Source organism: Neolamprologus multifasciatus, chromosome 22 (genome assembly GCF_963576455.1).
Source record: "Neolamprologus multifasciatus chromosome 22, fNeoMul1.2, whole genome shotgun sequence".
Taxonomy (NCBI): Eukaryota; Metazoa; Chordata; class Actinopteri; order Cichliformes; family Cichlidae; genus Neolamprologus; species Neolamprologus multifasciatus.
Genome location: NC_140459.1, coordinates 19,592,845 through 19,615,066, shown reverse-complemented (window position 1 = coordinate 19,615,066; position 22,222 = coordinate 19,592,845). Strand labels below are relative to the sequence as shown.

At 41.5% G+C, this 22,222-nt stretch overlaps 1 protein-coding gene across 3 annotated transcripts in view; it reads right to left on the bottom strand.

Annotated features, from left to right (window-relative positions):
• The window catches only part of ctnnal1 (catenin (cadherin-associated protein), alpha-like 1), a 56,350-nt gene that overhangs the window by 810 nt on the left and 33,318 nt on the right, over positions 1–22,222 (bottom strand). For all 3 annotated transcript variants that reach the window (XM_085148086.1, XM_085148085.1, XM_085148087.1), the window contains exons 3-18: positions 16,720–16,907; positions 14,352–14,471; positions 12,882–12,971; positions 12,452–12,622; positions 11,667–11,867; positions 8,854–8,940; positions 8,443–8,601; positions 7,486–7,578; positions 6,383–6,533; positions 5,759–5,796; positions 5,618–5,668; positions 5,096–5,250; positions 3,277–3,325; positions 2,668–2,724; positions 1,301–1,420; positions 511–594 (exon numbers count right to left, since the gene is read on the bottom strand). In XM_085148086.1, coding sequence (XP_085004212.1) covers positions 511–594; positions 1,301–1,420; positions 2,668–2,724; positions 3,277–3,325; positions 5,096–5,250; positions 5,618–5,668; positions 5,759–5,796; positions 6,383–6,533; positions 7,486–7,578; positions 8,443–8,601; positions 8,854–8,940; positions 11,667–11,867; positions 12,452–12,622; positions 12,882–12,971; positions 14,352–14,471; positions 16,720–16,907 — 1,814 coding nt within the window. The remainder of the gene's footprint in view (positions 1–510; positions 595–1,300; positions 1,421–2,667; positions 2,725–3,276; positions 3,326–5,095; positions 5,251–5,617; positions 5,669–5,758; positions 5,797–6,382; positions 6,534–7,485; positions 7,579–8,442; positions 8,602–8,853; positions 8,941–11,666; positions 11,868–12,451; positions 12,623–12,881; positions 12,972–14,351; positions 14,472–16,719; positions 16,908–22,222) is intronic.

Here is a 22,222-nt window from a genome sequence, read left to right as displayed (position 1 = left end):
CTCACTACCTAGCCGGTAACATAGCACTCCTTCATGCGCTGGTGTAGATGCGGTCACTTGCGGCTCTCGAAAATCATGATGTGTTGAACTTAAAGCCCAAAGAGAGGCTTCGAGTAAAAAGTTTAGTTGCCAATGCCAGCTGCAGCTTTCTGCTTACAGTCTACGGTTTGATCTTGTGAATGTGCTTCAGTGGCAATCAGTCCAACAACTGACATCTTTTAGCTTCAACAAGGATTTTAGCTCAAAATCGCAGACACTTAGCAACTCACCGGAGAGTTATTTGATAGACAGCAAAAAAAGGAGGCAAAGATATTGACTATCCCCCGCAAAACATAGCTAAAAATGAACACAAGCGCTGCTGTATATCTGCTGCATGCTAAAAATAAAAAGGTACATGTTTGCAAGTGTCAGCGTGCTGTGATGTTTGCATATGTATCTGGATAATAAGATCTCCAAGCTTTTTCTATACTTCAAGCTGCCTGTCAAAGTGTCCAGGTCATTGGATGTCACCTTTCTATTGAGCTTGTTACAGCATGGCAGAAGGGAGAGGACCACACTCAGGATGCTCCTGGTTGCCTGAATGGATGAGTCCACCTGAAAGCACAGCACGTAAAATAATACATCACTAAGAATGCACACATAGAGATTCACTGCAGCAGCAGCACTAAACTACACTGACCCTGTAATTTAACGTTTCCTCATCCATGTCCTACCAACCCCCGTAAGACAGGCTCTCTCTACCGTTCGAGATAAATGATACGGTCGATGTGAAGGTAGAGAGATATAGAGGCGGGAGCCAATACATATAAAAGAGGCACTAATTAATCAGCCTTGAGCATGCTATTCTTCATCGTGTCCTTTTGATTCCAAACCAGCGCCTTTATTACAAGGTGAGCAAAGGCAGCTCATCCCCGTCCAAGATGCTCATTAATTCCTCATAGACATTCATTAATCCAGCATCCTGCGTTAGATGTTCGTATTACTCAAAGATAACTGAAAGATTATTCTGAAGCCAGTAATGAACACAATTAGTCATGCCCTATTGTGTGTTCAGCGCTTTAATGATACCTATTCGTTCTTGGGGTGATAGTTTTGATAGTGTCAGAGCTTCTTCGGTCCTTCAGTGGAAACACTCTTTATCTGCTTTGTTCGATCTCTGTGATATACTTATTTAACGTCCACCAAACCGAACAGACTTCAGGCAAAAATAAGTAATTGGCTTTCTTTCTTTTTTCCTAATAAAGAGTGCAGACACTAACAAGAAGAGAGATAAAAACACAGACAGGTGTAGTATGGTTACCTTCTGGAAGGTGGCAGCCTTGCCCTGTACTGGAGTCTTAGCCCCCATCTGCAGCTGTTGGCACAAAGCCAACAGCTTCTCCATTTCTGTCATCACCACAGTCTTTTCCTCATCAACCAACTGGAACAGAGAGAGGTACACACAGAGGGAGGGTGGGATGTGTTTCAGAACAGAAGACACGTTTTATAATGGCACTTCGCTGGGAGAGTTAATATGTGCAGAACGAGATTCACAGGGCTCGTGGTCAAATACAAATCAAGCATCGAGAAAAGAAGTGGATTAAAGAAAAAGAAGTTTTTTTAAAAAAGGGCTGCTTGATGTAATCCATCAGCAATAGCCATGATCTGCTGCTTAGGTCTGTTATCCATCCGAGTTAATCCCCAGATCGTAGTCTACACAGATACATGCCACCAATGACCCAAGAACTCAATCCCTTGTCATTCATGCCCAGCAACAACATATAAAACCTCTTAAACCTTAGCAAGAAAAAAAATGCTTAATCTCATCTGCATAATTAGAGCTACACAGATGTGCTTTGTGTGTTTGGTGCCAAAGAACTACAGGAGTGGAGGGTGAGACAGAGGGACTCCATTAGCACCAGTTTGTTTGATGTAATTAATCAGAAAGCATGAAGGAAGCTGAAGAGCCGGGCCTCCTGATTATGAATTGCTCCTGGGCGGTCCCAGTCAACCCACCTCCCCCTCCGCTCTCGCCCCCTCTGCCCATTCACATGTGCGCAAACACACGCAGCCTCGGACACACGGCGGTGACAAATGGCAGTCGTTAAAGGCTGTCAAAAGGAGCCATTTAATTAAACTTGGAGGACCTGGGGAAGAAGTTTGTTGAGAGCTAAAAGGAAGGAAAGCACCAAGGCTACTTTTGTTCAAACTGGAGTCTGAGAGGAGGACAAGAGGATGGTGAAAGTGTGTGACAGCCTTAATTTCCTGCTCCCGCTGTGTGATTTATAAGGCAGACCTGGCACCGTGGCATGCCACAACGTGTGATACGGGTGTGTATTAGTATCGGAGGGTGTGTGAGTGTGTGTGCGCGCACAGAGTGGGTTAGTATCTCCCCATTTTCAGGAGAAAATAAACAATTCTTTCATTATTTGCTTTGCTATAACGATCTCCTTAGCTCCGTCTTACTACGCTGCAGTCAATCACATGCTACAAGACAAGCAAGAAAATACTGTGCATAAAGTGAACTTCTCTCCTGGTCCATACTCAACTGTATTCATTTTATTTCTACTTAGAAAAAGACCCCCTTTTGTTCTTTATATTAGATTTCTTTTTCTACTGTAGAAAAAAAACATTATTTGGAATTGTGCTTTGGTGTGTTCAAGATAGATTAATTGCATGGGAATATACCTGAGAGGAAAAAGTGCGGAGAGATGAGCACAGCTGGAGCCCCTCTTCAGAAAGAACCTTAAGGGTAGGTCAGAAAAGAGACAAAAATCAAACAACTTGCACACATACACAGAAGAAAAACTAAAGCTCTCTTAACTAAAAAGAAGCCTAGTCAGTAAATACTATGACTCTGATTTTTCTTGGCTCTTCTTATCAGTATGCCTTCCCGTCTCTTTCCCCTCTCGCTCCTCTTCCTCGCTTATCTCCCCTGCTCAACACAAATTGAATAAATCCTGTCTGACATTTCGGTCCCTGATTCTACAAATGACTGTACATTACTGGCAAAGATCCCAGTTCAATAGGAAACACTCATACGCACAAACCTTGTTACACCATGTGCCAGAGATGGCCGGGAATCTGCCACGCTATATTCCCACTGCACTCATAAATCCCCGTAATGCCCAGTGAAATCTGCATTTCAGGGTCGTGAATGAAGGGATCCTTGCATTTGCTAACCTATCGATCTGCGAGCTTCAGCGTGTATCAGGTGGAACGGGACGATAGATGCGTTCATTTACGACTTCAATAAAATAGAAGGAAAACAAACAGAGCAAGCTTAATGAAAAATACCTCAGCTTGATGAAAAAGATCTAGCGTTGTTTTCAACAGTCCCTCCCCTCTGTGGATCAATCATGCAGGAAATAATAAAGAGAAGCTCGGATTAGAAATATGCACAAGGGAAAACGTCTTCCAAAGCAATCAACTCTGTTTAGAAAATATCTGTGAAAATACAGTACCGTGCAGAAGTCTTGAGACAAGCCACATTTCTTTATAATTTGCTTCAAATGACTGAAATGTACTTGTAAGTTTTTAAAGGTGGTCTTGAGCAATAGTTCTCCGGGGTTTCTGAAGGTCTCTAAAAGTTGCTTTTTTGGACATTGGCTGCTTTTTCACTCATTTCCAGTCCAGTCCTTGTACCGGACCATTTACAGTACAATGTTTTTGTGGTTTATTTGTTAATGGACGTTACACTTTATGAATCATTTAAGCATAAAAAGTCACCTAAATCAAGCGATGAACCCGTGTTGCATCTGCACATAACTGACAACTTAGCAAATTGTGTTTTTAGACACTTCGTTACTAGCAGCCTGTTGGAAAATTTAAAAAAAAAAAAAGTTCTCATTTCTAAGTCGAATCCAGAAAAAAACTGTCAAAGATAACACAGTCTGACAGGCATGAAATAGCATTTTTGCACCAAGAGAAGAAATAGCACGGCTAAAAAAAAAAAATAATACTATCTACAGCAGATGAAAAGTAGCTGAAAGTCGTGTCTTTAAGAAATGGGAACAAAACAACCCAAGACCTGAGATGCATCTGGACCTTGTTCTTGTGTGTATCTGTCAAGGCAATCCTTCAAGAAGGCAAAGTGGGATAAAAGACTGAGGTGTGCTAAATTACACAAGACCTCAATTGAAAAATGAGTGACAACAGGTCTTATAGTGTGGTAAATGGCAAATGGATTGGTTCTCATATAGTGCTTTTCTACTTTACTAGAGCACTCAAAGTACTTTATATAACATTCACCCATTCACCTCCGTTCATATGGCACTTTTTTCTATGCCTAAGTACTTTCTAACTTTCACACTGCAATGGATGCATTGGAGAACAACCTGGCATCGTGCTCAAACTCCTGAGCTACAGCCACCCCAAGAGAGCGAGCAATCAAAATTTGTGGCTCGAATCACTGTCGATATGTACAGAGGAAGTCAGAAGAGAGCTACAACACTGAATGTCTACATTCATCAGTAAAAACACTGCTGTTGTTGGGTTTGGGGATCTTCTTAAAATTATGAACACTATGATCAATGATTAATAGTCTTTGATCAGTCACTTGGATAAATGACGAAACATTTCTCCCACTGAAAGCGCTACGTCCAGATGACCAGAATCAACCTTTTGGGAATTATGAACACAGTTCACGTTTTTGCAATGCCATTTGGGTGTCTGAGTGGCTTCAGTTTCATTTTTCAGCACGATAATGATCACAGACACACTGCAAATACAGTAAAAGCGTACCTGGATAGAAAAACACACAATATAACACTATCAGTCACGGATTGACCTCCCCAGAGTCAACATTACTGAAGCAGTGTGGGATCATGTTGACAGACAACAAAACATCCAGAGAAGAGCTTTGAATGTCCTTTAAGAAACCTGGAAAACTATTCCTGAAGACTACTTAAGGAAATGACAAGAAAGCTTACCTAAAAGAGTTCAGGTTGTCTTGAAGAATAAATGTGGTGGTATTTTCCTAGCAAAATATAAAGAGCGGTGGCTCAAGACTTTTGCTCTGTATGTCTCTTAAGAGATTAACGGGGATGATTAAGGGAATTGACAACACTGAGCTTTAAAATAATATCAGTGTGTCAGTGTGATACTAGAAGGCTACCTGGTGAACAGGTACATGTTGTAGGCCATACTGGCGAGGCTCTGGCTCTGCCGGACAATTTCATGCTCCTGGTCCTCCCACTTTTCCACCTCTGTGTCTACATCTGACGACAGAAGACGAAGTTCCAGACCCAGCTTGGCCATACTTGTCTGCTCCTGGGAACGCAGAAGCGCAAAAGGAAAAAAATAAATAAATAAAAAATACAAAAACCACACAATTCTTTTTGATGAAGTGTAATTGATATCATTTTAAAAATGTATATTAGCCAGCAGGGTACTTTTCACTTGTTTACACACTCGGAAAGCCTGTAATCAGCATAATCCTGCTTTCTGTGGCGGTACAGCGTGTGATAAAAGTGCTGCCCAACAAAATTGCAGCACATTACCATACAAACTCGATCAATTCTTCAAGAGAGTGACACAATGTTTCCTAGAGATGAATATACTGCTGCCAAAAGACGGTACAAGATGAGACGTGATGTATTGTGCTGAAAGCCCGAGGATTTGGTGGTGTGTGCGCTACCTCTGCATCCAACTTGACAGCCTTGGCAGTCTTCATGTTCGCCAAGTGCTTCTGTGGAGAAAAAGAGAGCGGTATTAATCAGAGGATTGCAAACATTTGTATCATTGAGACATTTATGAGGACGAATGGTGTGACACTCACCCCAGGTCTAGGAAGTGACAAATAAGGCCTTTTGTCTCCTAGGAAGAAAGTTGTTGTTATAAGGACAAAAAAAAAAAAAAAAAAAAGACTTGCAGCATGTAAAAGTACTTGGATCTAACTTTCAAACAAATATGTGCACACAGACTACACTTGAGTATCTACTTTCTGTCTCTGCGTGTGTGACCGAGTGTGCAAACAGCAGAGCTCGTCAGAGCGGTTGTCCATGACTCGGACGCTTCTGGTTATTGGCACAATAATGAATAGAGAGAGTGTAAAGAGGTGGAATGAATACAGGGATGTTCAATGGCATTGATGTTACTCCTTTGATAAAAAGCTTCCCACGGTCTGTGATGACTAATTTTGAAAAGATGCATTCATACTGCCTGCCTTAAGTTTTATTAATACTGCTGAAAATTTCAAGAAGAAAATGATTCATCAAGGTTTCTCATAGAATTGGATCTTTTCTTTCCTTTCTTTTTTTGTCCCCCCCAAAAGTTAAGACACCACAGATGGCACATTGACCTCTACTCCCTTGCCCTTTATAACTCACCCATACTTGTACTCTCCTTTGACCACAACTCACCTGAATGGACACAGACAACCAATGAAGTGACTTCAACTGACCTCGCCTGCCTTCAAAGACGTCGTTGATCTCTCTCAGCAGCAGAGCCATGTCACAGAGCTGCGACTCCCAGGCCTCGCAGAACACTTCCAGGTTCTCCTTTGCAATTTTACTAGATGGGTGGAGAGCCAGCGTCTGGGCTGCTGAGATGATCTGAGCAGAAGAGTGAACAATTCTGATACATTTTACATTCATACATATACTGCTGTTGATCTAAAATGTAAACCAAGTGCCTGTGAATGAAGCTCATAAATTGAGCTTGTATAACTGTTAAGTATTTATGAGCTTATCATCAGATTTTGGTTTCACAAAATAAATGGGTTCAGGCAGCTAAGTACAGTTCAGCATGACTCACGCTGAAGCGGTTTCACACATATGTAGCAATTTATATCTACACTTCTGGTCCTGACATCAAACTGACGTATGATGTTCGAAAAATTTGACAAATATGAAACATGACCACCAGCGCACTCATTCACCACCTCCCTGTCCATCCTCTACAGTGTAGTATTTAATAGCCAATTACCCTCTGGGCCACCCCTGCATTACTCTGGGTGCAGAGAGAGAGAGAGAGAGATATCACCACTACCACCCTCATGCCGCACGGTTATTGATTGGCTGACCTTTGAACTTAGGAGCGGAATCATTATTGCGGAGTCATGTGGGGCCTGACATTAGCGCTGCAAGGCGGGAACATTCTACATTGCCGGATAATTACGGGCATGGATGGTTTCTAAGAGCAAACATAATTAGATCTGGGATGAGGGACTAAGTGGACAGCATGTTCTCAGCCAAGGACTGAAGATGTGGAAGGAAGACGGAGGAGATGGGAAGTTAAGCGTCTACTTTTCCTCCGTATTAAGAAGACTATTACCCATGTTTGATTTTTTACACCTGAACCACAGAATGACTTAATAGACACACAATAAAAGTGCTGAATGGAACGACCCGTATCTGGAGTTTAATTAAGTCAACTTTTATTCCTTACCAGACTGTTTACTCCCATCTACTGCTATTTACACATTCGGTCAAGGGCGTATATTAATAGTGCCAAATTTCACAAAATAATAATTTATACGGATAATGTTTAGACAGATTGTGTTACCTGTGGACCAATGACATGGAAGGTCTCCTCAGCATGTATGCAGGTGATCTCTAATGGCTCTGTGCCCGACACATGGCACAACAGCCGACACGTCTGGAGTGAAACAGAGATGGAAAATTAATTTTTCTGACATAAAGCATACATGAGGCAATCCCTAAAAAGAGCAGTATGTATACCCCCAGCACAAAAAGTCCACAGCTCTAAATTAAGAATGTGCAATTCTTTTTTAAAATACTTGACATGTTTGTGTGAAGATTGTGACGATCCAGTTTTGCCCTCTCCCACAATGGTAAACAATCCTTCCAAAAAATTCCTGGCTGCAAATCTGAATCAGCTCCACTTCCATTTAATCATTTCTATTTGGATGACGCCAACCTGGTGAAATTTTCATGCAAATCTGTCCTTAATGTTTTTTGAGTAATTGGTAACAAACAAACCTGACAGATCACATGACCTTGTTGGCAGAGGAACATGCTAACGGCATGACACTCGACAGCAAAAACGCAATCATTTGGCCGAATGATTAAAAATACAGACAAATGTCTTGCGTAAACTACCCTTTGTGCTCAAGCATTGTGGAATCTCACCTATAACAAACAAAATCCCTTCCATTTTCACCAATCATCCACTCAAAGTCATCTTCTGAGCACCTCAATACAGATCAGTATTGTTTTTGATTTTTAACATTTTCAAACATTTTTTTTCTTTTAAGCATCTGTTTTTTTTTAATGTGCTATTTTATGAAAATGAGTGTTTATTTCAGTTTTTCGGTAAACATGTAAATTATAACATAACACGAGAGTATGTTTTCCTTAAAAAGGCGCAGTGATTACTGTGACATTAGAAGGTAATGAACCAGATAAATGCAAACATTACTACCGATTTCCATCCACAGATTCAAGTAGCCATCACCCTCCTACTAGTTCCTCTGCTCCCTGTGCCCCTGATCCCACCTACCTCCACCAGCTGCTCCTTCTGCTCAGTGAGCGTGCGCGAATACTCTGCCACTTCCTCCAGGTTTCCCTCGGCGCCTGCTGCTTTGAGAGCCCGCAGAGGCAGCTGCTCCCCATGAACTTTCAGCAAATCTGAGGCTCGGCCCACCGCAACCTTGTGGAGCTGACGGAGTCAACAAAGGTTAAATAAAAGAGCTTTTGAAAAAGGCACAAATGAGAATTATCATTTGAAGAGAAACGGGGACAAAAAAACCAAACAAAAAAAGGTAAGAAGAGCAGAGGTGACAAAGGCAGCAGCAGGTGGGCTGAGGAAAGCAGCTACAGAGGCACCACCAGCAAGTCAGAGGCATTTCAGTCATGTCCGATTCTGTAACCGGGAACATCTTTTCACAGTCAGCGACAGACTGCTGCTCACCTCACGTCTGAGGTCGCTGACACTCTGGGACGTCTTCAGGATGGCCACCTCCATGTCCTTTGTGGCCTCTTTGGCGTGGACAGACTGCTGCTCCGATGACAGAAGAAGAGGAGAATAAAACATGAGACACCGTGTGCTTTTACGTGCTCCATCCATCAGATACACATGCAGCAGAAGACTAACACAAACACAAATTTACATGAATAGAGTATGAGATATGACTGGAAAAAGACAGGAATTGAGTGCATTAGCAGCACAGGTTTTGATATTTTAATTACATTTGTGGCCCATTATATCCTGGATATGAGGAGAGAAGAAGGCATTAGAGCGCATGATTCAGTGCAATATGAATAAAAAGATTCAAAGCAATTACATAATTGAAGTAATTCACTGCAATTTCTCCAAGTTTCAGACAGAAATGCTGCTAAATGTGCTACAACAACACTGAAAAGCACAAATTAAAGATCCTAGAGTATTTGCACATCTTTCTCAGCAGTTTGAAAACATTGCAGTGTTCTAGTCCCCACACGACCTTCAGCTGCAAAGGCTTGAGGCAGTAATGTACAGTTTTGCAGCAGTAGCATCTCTGTGTACTCCGAGTACACTGGAAAAAAGTTTACAACTAGAAACTGCAACATAATGACTTGCGTTTTGCAAGTCCATCAATTCTGAAGGCCAAGGAGACACCGCTGAATGAGGAGGAACACAACGTTTTCTTTCACAGCTCAATGAGCCTCGGTAAAAACAGTGATTCAGGTGGGTTATTATGCTATGTTGTTCCAGGAGAGATGTGTGAAAAGAAACTGAGGAGGCAAGGTGAATGAGTAAGTGAGTTTGTAGGAGGAGGGGGGGCCTAATGTTAATGTGTGTGGGTCTGCCTGTATGAGTTTCTGTCTGCGGAGCTGTGTTTAAACAGCCACACTGCATGCTGCGCAGAGATAAACACAAGATTGTTCCCACTTGAGAATTACATTTACAAAAGCCTGACTATTATGTTCTTTAACAATTTCTTAATATTTTAATTTTTCAAATCTATTACATTTTGACTTCATAATTTATCTGAGGTCACTGTGGTGGTTTAAATTTGCTTGTTTTGTCTGACTAATAGACTAAAAACAAATGCAGTGAATGTTCATACAGTACTGGCTCCTTGGAAGTACTTACTTCCAAGGAGCCAGACTGCTTTTGTAAAATGGCATTAAGCAATAGTTCTTCAAGCTTTCTGAAGTTTTTCTTTTGACATGGGCTGTTTAAAACTCATTTTCCGTCCAGTCCTTGTGCCTGACCATTGTTTTTGTTTGTTAAGTCAAGAGGCCGGTCAATCATTCAAACATAAAAAGGGATGACACTACGCTTAGCAGACAACTTAGCAAAGAATCAAATTTAAAATGCATCATCAGACACTGTTAGTAAAAGCCAGTCACCAAAACACATCATTTGTTCCCCCCAAAAATATTTCTGGACCAACCTAAAGAGCTATTAACGGAAAACTCTGCATCTCTCATAACTGTGTGCAGTGTCTCTTTAAAAAAAAAAGAAGAGGAAATTGTGTGGAGGATTGGAGAAGTGTCGGGTTTTAAAAATAAAAAATAAAAAATAGATGACAACAGTGTCTGCAGATCAAGCAATAGGAAAAAAAACCCAACTGACACAGAACCTGTTAGATGCATTTAAGTGGTAAGGTGATCTTTTCATCAACACTGTTGGTCAAAGCCTTATCAGAATTGGTCTGAGGTTTGCCAAATTACACATGAACTTAACTGAAAATCAGTAGCAACTGGTCTGATGGAGTGATTAATCCAAATTGTTGTGGATACATACGGAGGAAGTTAGGAGAAAGGTGCCACAGTGATCATCTACAACCATCTGCAAAACATGGTGGAGGCTCAGTCTGTCTACAATCTGATTTGATCCACCATGTAATAGCATCTGGAAAGCATCATGGGTGCAGTAAAAGCATACTTAGATAGGAAAACACAGAAAGCAGCACTATCAGTCATGGATTCACCTCTCCAGAGTCTGTACTGCAACATTTTTTAAGCATCTTGGGATGGGATCATGATGACAGAGAACAGAACTAATGGCAGCCAACATCCAAAGAAGAGCTTTGAATGTTCCTCAAGTAGCCTCGACGTCTATTCCCGAAGACTACTTCAACAAATTACAAGAAAGCTGCCTAAGAGAGTTCAGAACAAAAGTTGTCATGCCAAATATTGATATTCAGGCTTATTAGAATTGTTCTCGCCTTATATTCTGCATTTCCATATATGTTTGCAGATGTTTTTACTTACACCCATTTCCTATTTTCCTAGCAAAATATAAAGAAATTAGGGCTGCTCAAGTCTTCTGTGCAGTCCTGTATATGATAAACAGAAGTCTTAAAAGGATCACAATAAATACATATTGTATTTTCTTTGCAATAACTCAACATCAGCAACTATAGCTCCTACTCTTTGCATCTTTTTAACCTACCAATACTTGAAGCCTCTTACAGAATACTTGAAATGTGCAATTCCCTTGGATTCTTATTCATTTTATTTATCCCTTTGTATACTCTGTATTTTTATATGTTTCTTTATTTATACATGTGTATATATGGTATATCTCTGCTCACATTCTGTAACTTCTGTCGGTGCTGTGCTATTGGAAACCGAATTTCCCGGAGGAACCCACCCGAGGGATTAATAAAGTTTTATCTAATCTAATCTGATAAGAACTTGTGGATAGTCTTTATACAGAAATGTATGTTTTTTATGAATATTCCTGTGTCTCTGTGTACATCTGTGAAAGCCTGTCTGCATGTGCCAACATACCGCCTCAACCCAGGCGTGTACCAGCTGCTGGGTGTCCTGGCGCGCCAGCTGGCACAGTCCAAGGATGGCCTGACGCTGCTCATGACTGGTGTAGGCCGAATCAGTGAAGTCCTCTGTCCGCTCGACCAGAGCCTCCAGCTGGCTGGACATGCTCTGCGGTGACAAGGAGTATAGGTTCTCCCGCAGGCACTCCACGCCGGACTGCAGAAAGCAGGGTGGGGGGAAAGTTGGGAATTGCAGGTTGTGAATTGAAGGAGCATTTGGAGAGTAGATGAAAAGAGATCTTGACGATTAAAAGCAGCCGGGATGATCATTAAAAGCAATAAGCATCTCAGGCCTTTTCATTAAAATACTTTCCTCTTTCTTTTATCTCAGTGGAAAAGACCCCTCCTTAAAAATGTTTTTACAAGTGTTCGTTTGTTTCATCTGCCAGCGCACACGGAGGAGAGAGAAGATTAGTAAGCATGAGGTAGGTTTACTGGTGATTCACTCAACCGTATGAGCCAAATTACTAAATGAGTAGGTCTGCTCTTCTGTGTTGATTGTTTGAGTCACATCTGAAGCTACAGCAAACACCGTGAATGCAACAAATGCCAATTGTGCGACCACAAATCAACACTCCAAAAATCTGATGATGAATAAGCCGCTGCGCTGCTGTGACGCTTAAATAGCGCTTTGCATTAACAAAAGAGGATCACCACTTAACTTCACGGGCTAACACATGTCAGCGTCATTAATCTGAAGCCTTCACCGTGACTCGTGCGAAGTGTAATCTCTAAACCTACCTTAAATTCCTTGATGCCATTGTAGATGCTGGCAGGAAGGATCCTGTTCTCCCCAGAGCTCCGTGCTTCAGTGACAATCTCGATGACCTGCTCCAGGGCACAGCGCATTCGGTGGAACACGGCGTCTTTGTTGATCCGCGCCGACTCACAGTCTGGGTGCCTCAGGCAAGTCTTTTGGTAGGGATAAGATGTGAAATGTCAAACCTACAGCCTGTCGTGCTCTTCTGATCTTCTGTCACTTTTCATGTTTTTCAACCACAGATAGTATTTTTCTTTTATGATGATGTGACTTTGGTTAGTGTTAATAATAAAGCCAAAGAGGGCCAAAAATCTTGAGTCTTGAGAAACCCGAGAAGGCTTTAAATCTTTAAGGCGAACAGAATTTATAAACCTTGCCTCGAGGCCCAGTGTTGGTGGGCCAGCAGTTTACCTTGGAGGCTGTGAGGAGCATCATGGTGCACTTCTCCAGCACTGCTCTAGCTGCTGCCATCCGGGCTTTCTTCTTCTCATCCTTCAAGTCCTGCAGCGCAAACGCACACACACACACACACACACACACACCAGATGGCTTTGGGTGGCTTTACTTAAGTTACGGCGTCTTAGAACTCTCAGGGTGAGCAAGGGACATGAAGCATCAAAGCTATTCAACAAATCTTTCATGCTGTGTGAAGGGACGCCCAAACGAAACACAGATCCGTTTCCAAGTTTCATTCCACGCATGAAACTTAATAGGTGAGCTGTCATCTATCAAAAAGAGATGCTACCGGAATAGAAAAGAACATACACTGTGGATGACCTGCCGCATCTTCTTTGTGTACTCCGCTCAGAAATAGGCAGCTTGAATTATGTACATACTGGATTTGGAAAAGGCAGCTGAATCAACTCCTTTCTGGGCACTTCGCCATAGATTACAAAGACGGTGTGATTATCTGTCATTATTTTTGCCTCTGTGCTCGCCTGGCCTCAATAGATGAAGATGGTAGATTTTCTAAAGCAATGTGTGCGCATGTGAGTGTTTGAGCTGGAGTTGACACTTACACACACAAAACAGGGTGGCAAATGAGGGGAGAGAGCATTAGCAGCAACGAGGAGCGTTGGAGAGAGACGTGACGTGTGTGTCAAAACACGAGACCTGATGAAATTCAGAAAGAGGGATGGTCGATCCTCCCCTCCCTGTAGAGATATCGCAGCCGTTGCACTTTGCATCAACTTCTGCAGGCAAAGCGCTTTAGCTGCAGAGGCTGGCTGTATGGATCAAAATAGGATTAGCAGTCTCTGACAGTACAAAGTTAGCTGCCTGAAGTTGGACTGTTTTTGAAGCTTTGAGCAAAAGTTTTGTCTTGCAAATTTGGATAGCTGATAAACTGCAAAGACAAAGGACTGCTGAAAGCACAGCACGGACTCGTGTTGCAAACTGTATTTGAGAGATGTGAGTCATAACTGACCTGTGCATTTCTTTTATGGATTGAGACATTGGTTGGGAGAATAAATAGACACAGAAAGAGATGAAGAAACTTGACGGAAACAAAAGAAACCAGAGGAAGCCTTGTTACTCTGTAATTGTTTGATTTGCTGGGGAGTGTAAATATTTGACACGTGTGTTATTGATTTGTTCTGAGTTTGCCGGCACATTCACAGTGTAGCTACATGAGGTTTTAAAGTGCAATTTCATCGCCTGCTTTCACATTCAGAAAATCATGTTTACGAAATCAATGTTTGCTAGATTAGGCCGATATGAATAAACAAACATGTTTTTCAGTGTTGCAGAATTGAAAAGACTTCAAATACAAATTTGCAAGCGTTTTCATTTAATGAGAGATTTTTTTTTTTAAATAAACTGAGGATTTTTATCCTCTTCAAGCAAAAATAACCAGATTGTGTTTCTTAAGATGCCACTCACATTCTGTCTGTCTCCCGTCAGGTGAGCAAACTCCACCATCTCGTTACCAAACTGGCTGAAAATCTGAACAAATTCCTGGAAGGTGCTGACTCTTTCCAGATGATCGAGCGTTACCAGAACCTGAAAGCAGGAAGAACATCAGAGTAGCACTGGAAATGGCCACATAGTTTGGTATCATAGGCAGTATAAAACCTGGTCGTTGCTTTTGGGTTAGAAAGATGAAGCCACTGTGGAAGTGCTTTAAACCTGGATTCTACCTGAAGGCCACCGAATGGTCACGGTTTTACAAACACATGTCACACTCTGAACGCGTGACAATCATGGGTGACAGTTTAGGATCAAATAAATAAGGACTTGGTCAAAAGGCCTAGAGGCAGGTCTGCAACCATTTGGCAACCACCAGTTGTGAGCAGTGTTTATTACGTCAAGCAATAATTTTCATCCACGACCACTTTTTATGAAAAATCAAGACGATCATTTAATAAAAACAAATGCACGAGCTCAGACGCTATGTTGAAGTGTCCTGACACTTTCATCAATGAATAAAAACAAGATGAAAATGTTCTGAAAAGACAATTTCCAATCAGAACTAAGTTTGGATTGAAGGTGATCTAATCAGATGTAATCCCCTTTGTGCAGTAAGGTCAGACGCACACATTTAATCTGCTGTTGACAAACGGGGTGCGAAGGAGCCAAGGTCCTTGTTTGTCAATTTGTAAATTATGACTAAACCTAAATGTAATTTTAGTCAAAAGACTAAAGGTAAAGCAAAACCAAAAACAGCTGTCAAAATTAACACCAGTTGTGAAGGAAAAACAAATATTCCCTGAATAGTTGCTGAATAGTTGCTGAGGCAGTCGTGTTGAAAATGATTACCAAAGTCGGAGTCATGCAGGTTGGCTAGGACCTGCCTGTAAGGAAAAATAAGAAGTCCCCAGCCAGTTAGCAAATAACTTTGTAGAGAAGTCCATTTCTTCCACATCAATATGCTAGCAACCAAACACTATCCAGCTACCCTCTCAGCTGCAGTGAAACTTCATGGTTAAAAAGGTGCAACTTTTATTTTTGAGGATGAAACTTCTCCATTTCCGATACGTGTCCCACTTGCAGACAAACACGAAAAACTACAGGAAACCACGGCAATCTGGTAGCAACCAAAGCAGTCACTAGGATGTCTTTGGTGTAGCACTTTCTTTACAACCAATTTCATCTAACAATAGCCACAAACCTTCAGGATCCACTGCCAGCAATGCCGATAATTACCAGTTGGAGAATAAAAATGTTTCCCATAACAACTGGTGGTATCATATGCAATGGCCAACAATTGAGCAATGAGTGCAAGACATCATATGAGAAACCTGAATTGAAGTTTGAGGGAAAAAATGCCTTGACATGACCTCTGTTAGCAAGTTCCTCATGACTTTGTGGACCCAGTCACTCATTTTGGTTCATATTGAACAAAAAATTAAGTCTATTTTCAAATCTTAGTCAGTGGATACCGGAAGATTATCCATGGTAAGCTCATTGGCTATTGACAAGTGTTAACCATTTAGCCAATGAGCAAGCTATTTCACACTCCTTGCCGCAGTCGGGTTTTTGAAACCAAATTGGCAACATTTAAAATGATCTCTGTGCTTCAGAAAACGGTAAAAAAAAATAAATTCATGGCAGCGACATTCATCTTTTATACTGTCTATGTTGATGAGAATATTAGTAGGGAGACTAAAAACATGATTTGCCATACTAGAGTAAATATACACTTTTATTTCTGTCAACCCCATCCTGCCGTTTGTGGCATTGACAGTTCAATGTGATAGAAGTGTATTAGCAGTATCTTTTTTACATTGATTTGCATTACATTTATGCTAGCCAATGAGGCCATGCTAGCATACCGAGCATAAGCAGCTTTTATCCATGCCATGTAAAGAGGAGGAAGAAGTATAATTTCGTTTGCCAATAATGGAGAGCAGGGGGCTGTCGACTGTCTGTCGAAACGAGGCTAACCAGTCATGATTAGGGCCCGTTTCCATTCTTGACTCAGGCTACAGAGCTACATCTATATCACATTGTCTGGCTAAGAGCATAGCCAGGTACGACAGAGAGAGACAGTCTCTGGTTCTGCGATTTTATGTGGTTGCTAAATGTGCTGTTTCCCTTCAATTACCTCCAGAGTACTTCTTCAGAGAGCCAGTGCTTATCTGTTAGGACATAAAGGACTCAGGATGGAGTTTGCTAGTGTGTGCGCGTGCGTGTGCGCACGTGCATGTGTGTGTATTTCTGTGTGGACCAAAACGTGTAGAAGATAAACAAAGCAAGCGAACCCATTCATGTGGTTATATGGCTATGGCTCACGTCCATTATGACTCACCTTGTTGCGTGATGTGATTATCTGTTTGATGACGATGCGGTCTGCCAGGACCAGGACTTTGGTGACAGAAGAGAGGAGCAATCGAGCAGCCTTCACCATCGCTGTCCTATCACTGAACACTGTGACACGTCCATCCAACTGGGACGGCAAGGCCGAGCCAACATCTGTCAGCTGGGCTATGGCATCACCTGTAAGGGACAGCGTGGGTCATCAATCCACAATGGTAGAACTTTAAACCATCTGAGATGATACACTGTTTGACATTACTTCACCTGCAGATAAAGATGAATGCTATATTAACGGTTATGAGTGTTCTTTTTCATTCTCATCCAAAAAAAGGCCTAATTGCATGTTAAAATAAAAGTAATTTTACCACTTAATCTCTGAGATCAAACACAGCTTCACACATGAAAATTAAATATAGTTTGTTTTTTTGATCATCAGTTCTTTATAAGCTTGTGTATATTTTAATTATACCAACAGAGGGTTTTTTTTGCCATCCACCATCTGTTTTACGGGGGGGGGGGGGGGGGGGGTGCTTTCTACACCTCGCCAAATACGTGAGCTGGAAACAAAAAGAAAACAGGTTATCTATCGGCCGAGAAGCAGGGGGGAAAAAAAAGTTGTGCTCGGTACAAGTCTGCATTTTAAATGCTTTTAATGTGTTTATGTTATGTAAGAAGTCCAGTTCTAGTTGGGCTATATCCAGCAGGGACATTTGTTGGACTTTTTAACTCTGTTTATAAAAACTGAAAAATCAGATTAGGCAGTGAAAGGTCAAGTCACACGGCCCAAAAGCTCACTTTGAAGAGGCCATGGAAACTTGGTTGGCCCTGAACACTTTCTGACTTGGTGTCAGGCTATCCAAAAAGGATCTTATCCTATTTGTGGAGTCAGGCGCAGAACATGCTGCAGGGTTTACATATCCCATCTGGCCTGGAAGTACTCAGAAGGATTTGCAGGATGTGGCAGAAGAAACACCTCTAGGGCTATTTTTCTGTTGCCTTCTGTCACTGAGATCTGGACCCAGATAGTCTGCTATCACAACCCAGGCCCCAACTTACTGGTATGTGATACAATGTGACTTGTTTTAAGAGTCAAGTAGTTAGTTCAGATAATACTAATACATAATGCTCCAAACCCCCCACCCCACCCCCCAACCAAAAAATAATAATTGCTCATGTCACTAATAAATGAAGGAAACAACTGAGAAACTGACTTTATTCCAGCCTATGCTTCAGTAAGTGTTATTATCTTTATAGTCCACATACAACGGACCTGATGTTGTACCCAACTTTATTGCAGTTGCACAATGGTTAAAAGATTGCCGGCATCACACACCACATTGCCGGCTCCTTTAGATGATCAGACAACTATTTAGACAGATATGGCTAACAACACAAAAAGGACTCACAGCAGTGTTTCTCTCCGGCTGGGCGGTTGGTCTGTGATTATGAGAAAGCTGCGAGCAGCTATACCAGAGGTCAAGCAATCAGCCAGTTCCGAATGGGCACACTTTGGAACAGACTGTGCACTAGAACTACCCCCAAAAGGGAAGAATGTAGAGTTATACAGAGCAGGCTGAAAACCCATTACCAAAATATCCTCTATCAAGAGGAAAATGTACAGAGTTAAGAAATCCCAGCAAGAGTTCAGAGTTCAGAAAGGAAAGGGAAGGGGATAGGTCACTAGCAAGTGCTGCAGCTTAGCTGTCCATTATGTTTGGCTGGTCCTTTAAAAGAAGCTGCAGTGAGGAACTGATTGCATCCGACAGGCTGCTTTTCAGTGCCAGCTCTGCTAACCAGTTAAAACATTTGAGGCCCGCCTCACAAAGAATGCTGCACAACCCCCCCGTGACCACGACCAGGGTAGATAACAGAGGCCTGATCCAACTCTCGCCTCTCCATTAGCAGAATATAAATTGTGCCCGGCACAGATTTTCATAATCTTGAGTTGAAATCAAACCTATCCTACTGAGCCTTTAAGTATCAAATCTATCTGTTCATGTACAAAGCAGTTTTGCCCAACACAAAAGGTTGTGTGCTGTGTGAATGAATTCTGCTTTTGTTTCCTGAATCATTGACTCATTATTGATAAGTGAAAACCAGACCGTGCAGTCTGTTGTATGCTGGTATATTGCCTGACTCTATGGATGGCAATGGATCAGGCACATTACACTTAGAATCTTGTATAATCCCACTTTCAACTACGTAACAACTTTCAAAATTAATATGTACCCCACCACCTCAGTTGTACTGTGTGTAGTGCAGGCTAGTGCAAGTGATAACAACTATCTAAACTAAGGGTTGTGAGAACATTTGGAATCTGACATCTGACAGGAAGCCAGAGAGTGTATAGGTGCCAACATTGCTGCAGCTGTGTTTCTGTGTCATTCATATATCATATGCTACTTAGATAAAACATTTTGATAGTTTACTTTACACAAACTCATTCTCATCCTGATCCCAGCTACCCTTCTTTGACATCTTGGGAAGAAAGGGAAAGGCAGAAATCAGGGAAATGTGAGAATGACACTAAGAAACTGAGTGAAACTGACAGAGACAGAGATCCAGCACAGATTGCCTTCACTGACCTGCCTCATTGGATCCCTGCGACGCGCCGATGATGGGTAGCATCTAATTAAACTAGTGCTTTCAGCCTGCTTTTATTTCATTCATTACAGCGCACACAAGGCTGAAGCCTGCCTGATTAAACTCTCCCTGCGGCTAGGTATTAGAGAAATGTCAATCCTTCACTAACTAGCCCTTCTTTCTCCCAGAGACTTTAACAAAATCTAAGAGAAAAGACCTTTTTTATCATCCCTCAAGATGCCTCCATTATTTTTTTTTTTAAATAGTCAGAGACCAGGAAAAAAAAGGGGGAGAAAAAAGTTTTTTTAATCAGGGAACAATTGTACCGACTGTCAGTATAAGTATGAGGGAAAACTGTGAAAACACCTCCCTGAGAGGAAAGCAAGAACTGGAATAAATTAGTCACAGTGGGCAAGCAACACACACGCACACACAGGTGCACACATACACTTTACTTGGTTTTACCTCAGCGCACGCAGCTTCACAAACACACACACTTTCTCATCAGTCTATTCTCCTCCTCCCACCAGCGCTCTCTTTGTTTGAGTTTTAGCCGTCTTTACAAATCAGCACTGTGAGAGGATTAAAGCTACACAAGCTGGTTCCCACAAAATAAACCTATTATCACGGTGTTGAGGCTAAATTCTTATCCGCTGCGATATTGTTTCCGGTTTGCTCTGTAGAAGGCTAAATGAGGTCCTTGTTTTGTCTGATAAGATTGCAAGAGTTGGCAGAGATGAAGAAAAGTTACACTTGCAAGTGATAACAACTATCTAAACTAAGGGTTGTGAGAACATTTGGACTGACAGGAAGCCAGAGAGTCTATATTTTTAGACAGAATCTTAAAAAGGCAATACAAAGGGAAGTGCTAAACAGTGGGAAAAGCAAATCTCTCACAAAAACATCACCTTGTCTTTTCCATCTTCAGTTAGAGCTAACAGTTTGCTCTTTCTTGTCTTTTAACACTGGTGGCTACTTTTTTGACCTCTCCAAAGACTCCTAGCATCTCTTTGTAGTTTTCAGGGAGCAACAAGAAGACCCCAGGTACAGGCTTCAGTGTCAACAGCTATGTTGTGCATTTCTAGCTTAGTCATAAAGAAATAAATAAAAAGACCGTAGCCTTGCAATGAGCAGAAAGAAAAAAAATAAATAAATGAGACTGGCAACCTGTCCAGGGTGTACCTTGCCTTTTGCCCTATGATAGCTGGGATAGCCCCCGACCCTGATAAGCATAAGCAGAAGAGAATGGCTGGATGGGAAAAAAATGGGGGGTTTCCTGGTGGGTGGTAACCTTCAAACAACTGTCTGTCAGACAGACTGGTGAAGGTTTACAAACAAATGCCATTTAGGCTACGTCCACACGTACACGGGTATTTTTGAAAACGGAGATTTTCTGTTTTCGTTTTAAAAAATAATGCCGTCCACGCGTAAATGCAGAAATGAAGGAAAACGCTGCTAGGAACATGCCAAAGCAACAGGTGGTGGTATATTCCTAACCGTGTAGAAATGTTGGCCAATCAGAAGTCTAGAAGCCTCGGTGGGAAATAGTAAACAAGGATGGGGCATAAAAGGAGAACCGAGTCGTATTTGTGGAGAGACAGTAACTGTGTGTGTATATGTAAGCATTTAAACACTGCAGAGAGTACAATTAACAGTAACAGTATTGTAGAAATCCATTTCACCGAAACAATAACGTGGCGCACAGTGTGACGTCAAAAAAGGCGCACACCTTTGACGCTGTGTTTTCTGTGTTTTCTGCGTTTTTCTCGTCCACACGTAAATGCAAAAACGGAGTTCTAGAAAATATCCACCCTGGCCGGAGGTTTTAAAAATCTCTGTTTTCAGTGACCGAAAACGCCGTTTACGTGTGGACAAAAGGTGCAAACGCATAGAAAAATCTGCGTTTTCAAAAATACCCGGGTACGTGTGGACGTAGCCTTAATTGCCAACACGTTGCAATCAGTCTGAGCTGAGGAACACGACTCGTCTGCAACCCGTCTCCTTACAACGGGAGACTCAAATCAACTTTTTCTTGGTATATTCCTACATAAAACAATAGTTGCAAATTGCGTAAGTCAGCAACTATGTCACTATTTCTGGAGGAATTTCTGTTTCAGATGTATGAGAATCAAACTGGACTCTGAATGTAAGTAATTAATGTGAAGTTCTGTGTATGTAGACAGCAACAGATTTTCAAAAGATGGTACCAGACTTACAGTTTGTGCTGATTTATCACAGTAAACTGCTTTATTATCGAAAACAGACTGCATGTAACACAACCCAAACTGATACCACACTGATAACAGACTAGCTGCGTCTGGCTGCAAGTGGTCACAAACTTCGATCCTCTTTTCAAAGCCAATACTTTAAAAGGCAAAGACATTACAAGCTGGGGCGCATACAAAATATTGACCATGTGCTATAGTCTCCAACCAGCATCTCAATAATGAGATGGAGGTTAAAGCAGGTTTAAATAGCATGCATATGAAATTTGCCGAAAACATCCAAACAAATCTGCTCCGATCTGCTCGGGTTATGAAGAAATGGTTTGCACTGCATCCCAGGAGAGAGGGCAACTATTAAATGCTCAACTCAACTCAAGGACCTCATGAGCATGTTTTAAAACTTGGGCTGAAACCCTGAAATGTTCAGCATGATGACTTTATCAGAAAAATCCCATTAGGGTATCCAATATTATATAATCTGTAGTATTGCTACTACTACTAATACCACTAATCTTAATATAATGATTGTAGTGTATGTTTGTATGTCTGTGCCTTAACATAAGACACATTACATAGAATGTTTCATCCATAATAATTAAACTTCCAAGGACACCAGGATTATCCACATCGATATAGCTTTTGGGAAGAATATTTACAGAACACTTAGATCTTTACAAATGTAGAGAT